The 11788-nt window shown below is 45.0% G+C and overlaps 1 protein-coding gene across 1 annotated transcript in view; it reads right to left on the bottom strand.

Moving 5' to 3' along the window:
- LOC119599212 (formin-like protein 20) overlaps positions 1 to 2694 on the bottom strand; it is a 30270-nt gene extending 27576 nt beyond the window's left edge. Inside the window, exon 1 of the mRNA XM_037948953.1 lies at positions 2596 to 2694. Coding sequence (XP_037804881.1) covers positions 2596 to 2694 — 99 coding nt within the window. The remainder of the gene's footprint in view (positions 1 to 2595) is intronic.
- Between the last annotated feature and the right edge of the window lie 9094 nt (positions 2695 to 11788).

The raw sequence follows: 11788 nt of genomic DNA, 5'->3' as shown, positions 1-11788 counted from the left end.
ACATACAAGCACACACACACGGGTACGTCTACATATACGAACAGGGTCATCTCCATACAGACAAACACATTAACATGTGTAATAGTGCATAATGATAGGAATACTAACACAAATACGTAACGGCAGGAATACTAAAACACACACACACATACATACGCAGAAACACATACCCCCCCCCCACACACACACACACGCACATGCTTAGAAACACATACTCACACACATACATATACATACATACATAGATACCCAAACACACACGCATACCCACACACGCATAGCCACACACGCATAGCCACACACGCATAGCCACACGCACACACACACACATGCATACCCACACACGCATACCCTCCCCCACACACACACACGCATACCCACACACGCATACCCACACCCGCATACCCACACACGCATACCCACATGCCCCAGCGTAACGGTATTCCAACTCTCGTGCACTTGCTACCCGCGTAGGGAAAGTGTGCGAGTCGGATAGGGTTTTATAAGGGTAGGGAGGGAGGGCGAAAGGGGGGAGAGAAAGAGGGTGAGAAGGGAGGGAGGGAGAGAGGGAGAAAGGGGGGAGAGAAAGAGGGTGAGAAGGGAGGGGGAGGGAGGGAGAAAGAGGGTGAGAAGGGAGGGAGGGAGAAAGAGAGTGAGAAAGGAGGGAGGGAAGGAAGGAGAAAGGGAGGGGGAGAAAGGGGGATGAGGAAGATTTAAGGAAGAAGGGAGAGGAGAGAAAGAGAGAGGGAAGGGAGAGAAGGAAGGAAGGAGGGAGAGAGGGAAGGAGAAAGAAAAAGAAAAAGATCAAGAGATTGAGACAGATTCATACAGAAAAAAACAAAAACAAAAACATAGCTAAACAGATAAACCAGGTAAACAAAGAGCTATAGACTGAAAGCGAAAGAGAATGAGAGAGAAAGAGAGACAGAAAGAGAGGAAGGATGATCAAGATCCTAGTGAAGCCGCGCCGTGGTATTGCAGGATGTTTGGGAGGGGAGGGGGGGTATAGGAGGGTATAAGGTAGAGGGCGAGGGTGGGGGAGGAGCATAAGGTAAGTGAGGCAGCGGGGTAGGCAAGTAGGTAGGTGGGTAGATGGGTAGGTGGGTAGGGGGAAAGGGGGAGGAGCGTGTTTGGGTAAGTGGGTAGGGTGGGTAGGATAGGTAGGGTGGGTAAAGGTGGGTCTGGGTAGGCCATCGGGAGGGGAGGGGAGGGGGGGACGGAACGGAGAGAGGGAGGAAGGTAAGGGGGGGGGGGCAGGGAGAAAGGAAGGAGGAAGGGGGGGTGGGGAGTTATGAAAGTGAAGAAAGTTAGCGACGGGAGATGAATGAGGAATGTGAGGAGGAGGAGGAGGGGGGAGGAGGGGGGAGGGGAGGGGCATAGGTACCCCAAGGGAAAGAAAGGGGTATGTAAGGGGGGGAGGGGAGGGAGGGAGAGAGAAAGGGGTATGTTGTGAGGGCTCTGTTATGTAGTTTTCTCATGTGGCTCTCATTATTCACTTTCGAAGGACTGTGTTTAATAGCCTCTGGTATTTAGACCTTTTTTTTTTTTTTTTTTGTCTTCATACATACACTCGCATACCTAAGCCGTACGTGTGTGTGTGTGTGTGTGTGTGTGTCAGTGTGTGTGTGTGTCAGTGTGAGTGTGTCTGTGAATGTGAGTGTGTGTGTGTGTGTGTGTGTGTTTAATCACCCGATCTCTCTCAATACCTTAACCCCTCCCCCTCCCCCCCTAAAAAAAAGCACAAATATTTTTTTAAAAATCTTAACCCCAAACCCACATATGAAACCAAGATGGCGTGACAGTCAAGCGCCATTCCTCACCGAGACAAAACGAGCTCTCTATTTCACACACTCGTAAGTCACCGGATAAGGAGCTGTTGAGGAGAGCGCCTCGCCTCATCAATCAAGCGTGAAGTAAACGAGGAGATACGTATGTCATTTGTTTTATTTTCCCCCACTGTTCGTTTCGCGGGGGGGGGGGGGGGAATTTTTCGAATTTACGCGGGGAATTCTGGATCCATTAAATGCGGTTTGTTTGGGGTTGTAAGCGACCAGACTTTTCCAATTATCCGATCCGTCTCCATTCTGGCTTTATTGTTACGCCTCTAATTACGGATTATTTGATAACGATCGAATGTATGGGATGATTAGAGATGTCGGACAATTCGTTGAATGTTAATTGTAAGGATGGAATTAATTGGAATTCTTCGGGAGAAAGATGGAGGAGGAGACATATTTGGCGGGACATTTTTTTTCTTTTCGTTATCTTATCAGACAACAGAACACCAAAAGGCATCAAAATGAAATGACTTGGAAAGAACAGAACAAAGGAAAAATAAATAAATAAAGAGGAAATAAAAAAAAATAAATAAATAAAAAAGGGCCATTGAGAGCACCCAACCAAACCAAGTCAACCCAAGTCAACCCAAGTCAACCTAAATGAAGCCAAGTCAACCCAGATCAAACCCGGACCTCAGATTCGCCAAGCCGGTTCGTTAGGCGTCCTTGTAGCCTCCCTGAATTCCCCGCGGCGAGGAGGGCAGAGGAGGGGGGGGGGGAGGAGGGGCGAGGCTGACCCAAATCCCGCTTGACCTACTTCTCGAAGGGACAGCGAACCGCAAGAGGCCGTTTTGTTTAAGGGTCTTGCCTTATCCCGCGCATCTGGGCTGTCCCTTTTGGCCCGGTCGCTGATCATCTCCGGCTCTCGCTTTCTCCCTCTCTTTCTCTCTCACTCTCTCTTTCTCTCTGTCTGTCTGTCTCTCTATCTATCTATCTCTCTCCCGCTCTTTCTCTCACTCTCTCTCTCTCTGTCTCATTCACTCTCTCTTTCACACTCTCTCTCTTTCTCACTCACTCCCTCCTCTCTCTCTCTCTCTCTCTCTCTCTCTCTCCCTCTCATAATTAGGACCTTCATTAGTATCCCGCCTAACCGCTGATGAGTTGAGATGGAAAGTTATTAGAAAGTTGCTTGCAATGTCGCCGTCGTTATCACTTGCATGCTAGACCTTATGGCTACGCAACATGACAAAAGATAGATAAATAAAAAATAAAAGATGATTTTTTTTTTAAGAAATGAAATAATATATAAATTAATGAAATTTAAAGAAATTAAAGATACGAAAGATGTATATATAGAAATAAATATGGTAATAAGAATATATGATAATGAGAATATATCCTAAAGGAGATATAACAATACACACAAAACCGAAAATAACCGGAAATATAAGAAAAGTTACCCCCTCAAAAAAAAAAAAAAGGAAATTGTAGAAAACGCGATAATGTGAATCCGCTTTAGAGAAAATCCCGCTTTAAACCGACGGAGATTTTAACGAGTCAAAAGATACTTATCTTGTCTAGTTTTAAATAAATGTTTGCGGTCCTCCAGAGAGCATGGACTTTCTGTTGATTAATTACATGAGTAAAAAAAAAAGTACAAAAAAAATAAAAGAATGTTAGTGACATATGCAAACGAACTTGTGATTTTTAAATATGTTCTTTTTTTGTCTGTTTGTTTGTTTATGATGTGTGTTTAGTACACAGATGCGAACACGACAGAGAGAGTTGAAGACAAAGGCAAACGAAAAAGAAAAGAAAGAAAAAAAGATAAAAAAAAGTAAGGAAAAGAAAAGAAAAAAGAAAAGACAAAGTGATGCCTCGAAAAGGAAGGCGAGAGATGAGAAAGGGGAAAGGGGGGGGGAAAGGAGGGGGGGGAAAGGGGGGGAGGGAGGGAGGGTGATACCCAGAGCGAGGGAGGGAGGGGGGGAGGGGGTCCATGCCCCGGGAAAGCTATGTGGGGACAGTACAAGTTTCTCCACTAACCCCCTTCTCCTCCTCCCCTCCCCCCCACTGCCACTCCTCTTTTTTTCCCCCCCCCCCCTCTTTCCCCTCCCCCCCCACCCCTCCCTCCCCTCCTCCTCTCCCTCTCTCTCCCTCCTCTCTCTCTCCTCCCCTCCCCTCCTTCTTCTTTTCTTCTCTCCCCTCTTTTGGGGTTTTATTTGTTTTTCTTTTCGCCTGTAAATGACAGAAAAAAAAGGTAAAAAGAGAGAGAGGAGAGAGGGGAAAGAGAGAGTGGGGAGAGAGAGTAAAAGGGGAAAAGGAGAGAGAGAGAGAGAGAGAGAGAGAGAGGAGAAGAGGAGAGAGAGAGAGAGAGAGAGAAGAGAAGAGGAGGAGAGAGAGAGAGAAGGGAGAGAGAGAGAGAAGAGAGGAGAGGAGAGAGAGAGGAGAAAGAGAAGGAGAGAGGAAAGAGAAAGAAAGGGGAAAAAAAGAGAGAGAGAGAGAAAGAGAAAAAGAGAAAGAAAAACAGAAAAAAAAAAAAAAAGAAAGAGGAAAGAAAAAAACAAAAGAAAGAAAGAGAGAGAGAGAGGAGAGACAGGAGAGAAAGAGAGAGAGGAGAGAGAGAGAGAGAGAGAGAGAGTGAGAGAGAGAGAGGGGAGAAAAGAGGAGAGAGAGAAAAGAGAGGAGGAGAGAGAGAGAGAGAAGATAGAGAGAGAGAGAGAGGGGGCCCTTTCCCCACCCTTTGCAAATGGGGGGAAAACGCCGTCTCACATGCGCTAATATGGCCCGTAGAAAACCTTAAATAAAATATGGCCTCCTCCTTTTATACTCCGGGTCGTTAATTCGAAAGGGAATTCCACCCCGCCGTTTTTTTTTTATTCTTTGAAGGGTATGGCATGTAAAAAGTTTCGCGCCAAGAATGCTTCGCGTTTGGGACTGTTTATTTTGCTTTTTTCCCCCTTCTCTCTTCTCCCTCTCTTCTCTCTCTTCTCTCTTCTCTCTCCTCTTTTTCATTTCCCTTCTTCCGTTTTCGCTTTTCGCTTTCGTTTTTTTGTTTTGTTTTTGGTTTTTTGCTTTTTTTTTTTTGTATTTTTTTGTGTTGGGTAATGGTGAGTGGGGGGAGGAGGGGGAAAGGAAGGAGGAGGAGGGGTAAGGGAGGAAGAGAGGGGGGGAATGAAAGAGAGAGAAAGAGGGAGGAGAGAACTGGGGAGAGAGAGGAAGAGAAGGAGAGAATGGAGGAGAGAGAGAGAGAGAGAGAGAGAGAGAGAGAGAGAGAGAGAGACAGACAGACAGACAGACAGAGAGAGAGAGAGAGAGAGAAATAGAGAGAGAAAGAAAGAGAAATATAGACAAAGATTGACTTCTTAATACTTTGCTCATACCTTATACAACAGATACCGTATAAATAAAAACACGAATGCACAGACAATACACAGACAAACATATCTAATCAATTAAAGTCAATTAGGTAAACGCAACAACAGAGCGAATAAATTATTCCAATTTCCTCTCTTTAATAAAAATAATTCACAGTCATACCACGCATACCCCAAAGACTCATGCTTTTTTCAGGTTTTGCGATAATTTTAAAAATTAGGTAAAAAATCGGGGAAAGAAAAAAAAAAGGGGGGAAAAAAAAAGGGAAAACGGGGGAAAAAAAAAATTTGCGATTCATTAGTATCCCCGCCCTAACGCTGATGAGTTTGCGGATGGAAAGCTTATTATGGAAGTTCTTGCCATGTCGTACCGTCGTTATCACTTGCATAATGCTAGACCTTCATGGGCTACGCAACAATGAAAAGATAGTAAATAAAAAATAAAAAGATTGATTTTTTTTTTATAAGAAAATGAATATATATAAATTATGAAATTTTAAAAGAATAAGATCCGCCAGCTGTATCTATAGAAATAAATATGGTAATAAACAGATTAGTATGCTAATGAGCATATATCCTAACGGGATATAACAATACACACACAACCGAAAATACCCGGAAATATAAGCCACAGTTACCACCCTATCACTTCAAAACAAAAAACAGGAAACTTGTAGAAAACGGCGATAATGTGAATAATCCGCTTTTAGAGAAAATCCCGCTTTAAACAAAAAAAAAAAAAAAAAAAAAAAAAAAAAACCGACGGAGAATTTGAACGGTCAAAAGGATACTTAGCTCCTTTGTCTACAGTTTTAAATAAATGGGGGGGGTTTGGCGGGGTCACTTCACATAGAGCAATGGACTTTTCTGTTTGATTAATTCCATGAGTAAAAAAAAAAGTACAAAAAAATAAAAGAATGTGTGAACATATGCAAACGAACTTGTGATTTTAATATGTTTCTTTTTTTATTTTTTTGTCTGCTTGTTTTTGTTTATTGATGTGTGTTAGAGTACACGATGCGAACACGACAGAGAGAGTTGAAGACCCAAGGCAACGAAAAAGAAAAGAAAGAAAAAAAGATAAAAAAAAGTAAGGAAAAGAAAAGAAAAAAGAAAAGACAAAGTGATGCCTCGAAAAGGAAGGCGAGAGAGATGAGAAAGGGGAAAGGGGGGGGGGAGAAGGAGGGAGGAGGGAGGGAGGGAGGTGGAGTGAGTGAGGGGGTGTCCCCCGAGCGAGGGTAGGGAGAGGTGGGGGAGGGGGTCCATGGTCCCGTGGAAAAGCTATGTGGGGAACAGTAAAAAACAAGTTTTTTCTCCACTGAAAACCCCTTCTCCTCCTCCCCTCCCCCCCACTGCCACTCCTCTTTCACCCTCTCTGGCCCTCCCCCCCCTCCCTCCTCCTCCTCCTCCGCCTCTCTCTCTCTACTCGCGTCCTCCCTCCCTCCTCTACTCCTCCTCTCCGCTCCGTCTCCCCCCATCACTCAATTCTCCCTCCACGTCGAGAAGTGGGCGGTGCAAATGGAACGTCCATGCAAAATGTCCTCTCTCTCGTCTGTTGTTTAAAGAATACAAAAATCATCTCTCGTAGCCCCTCTCCGATCTCTTGTGTGTTGATTTGTTCTTCTTTTCGCCTGTATAATGACAGAAAGAAAGGTAAAAAGGAGAGAGAGAGAGAGAGAGAGAGAGAGAGTGACAGAGAGAGAGGAGAGAGAGAGAGAGAGAGAGAGAGAGAAGAGAGAGAGAGGAGAGAGAGAGAGAGAGAGAATGGGAAGAGAAGAAGGAGAAACCAAAAAAGAAACGAGAGGAAGAGGAGAGGTGGGAAAAGAAGGAGGGGGGGAAGAGAGAAAAGGTAAGGGTGAGTAGGAGGAGGCGAGAAGAGATCGAAGAGGGTAGGGGGGGAGGGGGGCAGCAGAAGGAGGGAGGGTGGAGAAGGGAGAGAGAGAGAGAGTGGGTGATTCAGAGAGTGAAGTTAAGAGTAGGAGGGAGAGAAAGGAGAGAGAGAGGAGAGAGAGAGAGAGAGAGAGATGGAGAGGGTCTAGATAGAGGCAAGAGGAGAGTATAAGAGAAAAGAGGAAGAAAGAAGAGTGAAAGAGAAAGAAAGGCATAAAGTAAAGAGACAGGCTCCTGAGGATACGCGAAATAAGGAGAAAAGGAACAAAAAATGACAGATAACAGACATCCCTCTAACTGCGAGCCATTATCCAAACCAGACCATGCAACGATAAGAATACTACTCTCTCGTCCAGATGCTAATATATATGATAATATCTTCTTATCTATCTCTCTTCATTCTCCTCTCTACCTACTAACTCTCTCTCTCTCTGCTCTCTCTCTGTCTCTCTCGCTCTATTATACTATCTCTATTTCTTTATTTACTAGCTTCCTTTAGCTCTCTCTACTCGCTCCTCTCCCTCTCTTAGTTCTCTCTCTCCTCTCTCTTCTCTTCTCTGCTTATAATATCATCTCTCTCTTCTTCTCATCTCTCCTTTTCCTCCTTTTCCCCCCCTTTTTTTACCCGCCGCTGGTCTCCCTTCTTCTTTCCTATTCCGTAGGAAAACCTTAATAAAATATGGCCTCCTCCTTTTATACTCCGGGTCGTTAATTCGAAAGGGAATTCCACCCCCGCCCGCCGTTTTCTTTTTTATTATTATTTTTTCCCTTTTTATTCATATTCCGATGTAAGAGCGCTGCTAAAAGTTTCGCGCCAAGAAGTTTTGCTTTCCGTTTTGGGACTTAGTTAATTTTTGCTTTCCCTCTCTCTCCTTCTCTCGCTCGCCCTCTCTCTCTCGATCTCGCACTCTCCTCTCTCCTCATCGTCTCCCTCTGTATCTCTACCCTCCATCTCACTGCGTCGCCTCTCCTCTTCCTCGACTCGATATCTCTCCTCTCCTCTCCTCTCTCTCTCTTCTCTCCTCTCTCTCCTCATCATATCTTCCCTTCTTTTACCCTTCTTTCATACTTTTCTTTTCTTCTTCTTCTCTAGTTTCCTTCCCGCTTTTTCGCTTATCGTTTTTCTTGTTTGGGGTTTTGGTTTGTTTTTTTTTTTTGTTTTTGTTGTTGTATTTTTTTTTTTTTTTAGTGTTTTTGCCGTAGATGGTGAGTGGGTTCGGGGTGAGTGGGATTGGGAGGAGGGCGTACGATGGGAATGAGGCAGGAGGTGGAGAAGGAGTGTTCTGTTGCGGAATACAAGCGATTGGGGGGTGGTTTTTGGGTCGCATGCACGTGATATATAAAGTAGAGAGTGAGGAGCGGACACCTGTTGCGTCGAGGGGACCGCGAACACATCTCGGCACCATGGCGGGCGAGTAGGTTCGCGCGGCGCAGGGAGCGACGAGAGACGATGTAGCGCTGTGCGCCGCCAATCGTGTTGGCGAAGACATCCAGAGCAAGAGATCACTCTCTCGCGAGATAGGAACCGCGGGCGCGCCGCTACAGTCGAAGAAAGAACGGAGAGAAGAGAGAGAGAGAGGAGAGAGACGACAAAGCACAGACAGACAGCGGAGAGAGAGTAGAGCGGGGGGAGAAAAATAGAGCAGAGAAGAAAGAGAAATATGACAAGGATTGACTTCTTAATTACTTGGCTGCATATGCCTCTACACTATAATGCGCGTATTAAATAAAAAACACAATGCAACATCAATACACTAGACAAAACATATCTATCAATAAGTCACTTAGGTAAACCCAAAACAACAGGCGAATTAATTATTCATTTCCTTCTCTTTAATAATAAAAATAATTCAACAGTTTTCCCCCCCCACCCCCCCCCCCCTGTACCACGCAATGACTCTCAAAGACGAGACGGGTCGAGCTTATTCATGGTCGCAGGATAATTTAAATATTCAGAAGATCGGCAAGGAAGAAAAAATGAGAAGATCATGAAAATTTGGCGAATCCGACTTATTAGAAAAGACGGAGAACAACATAGTGAATTCGTGGAGAGGAAACCGAAATAATTAGTAAGATTAGAGCGAATTCACAAGACCCACAGTAACGAATACAAATGCCCTGCATAAGGACAGAACTGAAAAAGTTAATGAATCGTTAAATTCTACTACGTATTTGCTGAGAAAAGACATAGAAAAAAAAACGAGAAAAAAGAACGCAACAAATCAATGAATCCGTGAATCTACAATAACTGGCTGAGAAAAGAAAGAAAAGAGAGAGAGAGAAGAAAAAAACGCATCAAATCAATAAATCCGTAAATTTACAATAATTGACTGAGACAAAAAAAGAAAAGAAAAGAAAAAAACGCAGCAAATCAATGAATCCGTGAATCCGCCGCTACAAAAACGGGCGCGAGCAAATGTAAACAACCGCGCACGTGGACTCGAGACCAGTCGACCTTGGCGGTTCATCAGAGGCGCCGGGAAGCTAGTTTGTCGCAGCTGATAATCTACTCGCAGCTGATAACAGGTGTTTGGGTTTGTAATACTAGGTGATAGTGAGGTGTTTTTTGTTTTTTCGGATAGTGAGGTGTTTTTCGCTTTGATTCTTACGATTTTATTTTAATGTGGTCTTCTGTTCTTGGTATTTGGTGTTTTAGAATTGTAGTTAGTGGGGTTTTCTTGATAACTGTATTACCGCTCGACAACGGAATAGATGCTGATAATGCTATATAAATTGCGAGAATTAAAGCTATTCTATTATCCTTTCATAAGAGATTCAAACACACAAGAAAACTTGATCACAAATATCATGAAACAAAATCCTACTGAACACTCGTCTCTCCTTGGAAATTCCGCCATGAACCGTTGGTGTCGCTCTGAGTAGATCATCCTTTATCCACGCGTTACCTTCATTAATTGTTGGCGGTTTCGCGACGGCGCCAGGCGGCAACGGAAGGAGGCGGTCAGACGAGGGGTATTTAATTTTAATCAGCAAAGCTTCCTTGGGCGTTTTCCTTCCGAGAGCTATCCTGGGAGTAGTCACTTTCTGTGTTTCACTACTTGTTCCCCATCTTTGCCCCAGACGACTCAGAAGCGGCAATTTGTCCTTCAGGGGTGAGAAGTGGCAGGCCCCTGCTGGCTGCGTTTCCCCTTCACTAAAAGGGTCAACCACCTAAAGCGGCGCGGGGAGCAAATCTTTAATCTCTTTATTCCTTTCGTTTTCCCCTCTTCTTTCCTCTCGCTCTCTCTCTCTCGTCGTATCCTTCCCTTTCCTTCCCTCGCACACGGCTCATCCTCCCGACAGGAAAAACAAACGCACGCCGCGGCTCCCACCGACAGCCACCGATTATTATATCGTCCTCTGTGAAAGTTGCGGCGCCGCCGGCCTATCATCCACCTCTGCGTCGGGGTATGAGGCCGAGAAAAGGCCCAAGCGCCCAGTGTCGGGCTAGCCCACTGCGTCCCCCCCTTTATCCCCTCACCAGCCCTGCTCCCACTTTTCTATTGTCCCGCCTTAACCCACCCCCCTTCTCCCTACTCCACTTCCCCTCCCTTCCCTTCCGGACCCCCTCCCCTCCCGTCCCCTTCCGACCTCCCCTCCCCTCCCCCGACCCCTCACCCCTTCCCTTTATTCTTCCCTTCCGAACCCCCTCCCCTCCTCTCCCTTCCTCCCTCCCTTCCTCCGAGCCCCCCTCCCTCTCTCCTCCCTTGCCTTTCGTCCTTTCCGCTCATCCTCGCTCCGCGCCCGGGTCTACTCTCTCTTTCTTTACTTTTGTTTTCATATCCTTTCTTTCCCTTCTTTTTCCTTTTTTCTTCTTCTCCCCTTTTTCCTCCTCTTTTTCTTCTCCGTTCCTCCTCAGTCCCAACGTCCCTCTTCATTCTTCAATTCCTTCACCGCCCTCCTCCATCTCTCCATCCCCCTCTTTCCTCTCTCATTCTTTCGTCTGACCTCTCTTCTTCCTCTCTTCTTCATGTCTCCTCCCTTCTCCCTTACCCTCTCTTTCCTCCCTATTTCATCTCCTCTTTTCCTTCTTCTATTCTCTCTCCTTCCTCATTTAATCCCCCACCTTCCTCTTTTGAACGAATCAGAATCCTCATGAAACTAAAAGAACAGGATGAAGAAGAAGACGAAGAAGAAGAAGAAAAAGAAAAGAAGAAGAAGAAAAAGAAGAAGAAGAAGAAAAAGAAGAAGAAGAAGAAGAAAAAAAAGAAAAAAAAGAAGAAGAAGAAAAAGAAGAAAATACGCCACATAAACTACCTTTGAAATAAGATACACAGTATTACTGATGAAATTATAATGACAATATGAATGATTGTATTAATAACAAGAGATATATAGATAGAGAAAGAGAGAGAGAGAAAGAAAAGAAAGAAAGAGAGAAAAAACAAAGCGATAATAAGAGATAGACAGAAAAACAGTAAAAAAAAAAAAAAAACACACACACACACACGCACACAAAACAAATACAAAAACAACAACAACACATATCTCCCACAAACTCAAAACTCAAAAAAAAAAAAAAAAATCCCTCAAAAATCCCCCTCCCCCTCCCCCCCTCTCCCCCCGTCCCCAAAAATCTCGAAAAAGAAACCCCCGTATCTCCCTCCCCCCCCCCACCCCCCCGTCAATAGCAGACGTTGGTAACCAGCACATAACTAAGACCAGAACTTTCTCTCCCGCGCCGCTCCTGCGCTCCTACGCCGGCCCTACGTGTCCCTGGTGCTGCTTCCTCGCCGGCCGGGAGGG

This window comes from Penaeus monodon, chromosome 42 (genome assembly GCF_015228065.2).
Source record: "Penaeus monodon isolate SGIC_2016 chromosome 42, NSTDA_Pmon_1, whole genome shotgun sequence".
In the NCBI taxonomy this organism is placed as follows: Eukaryota; Metazoa; Arthropoda; class Malacostraca; order Decapoda; family Penaeidae; genus Penaeus; species Penaeus monodon.
This window is presented reverse-complemented; position numbering and strand designations above follow the sequence as displayed.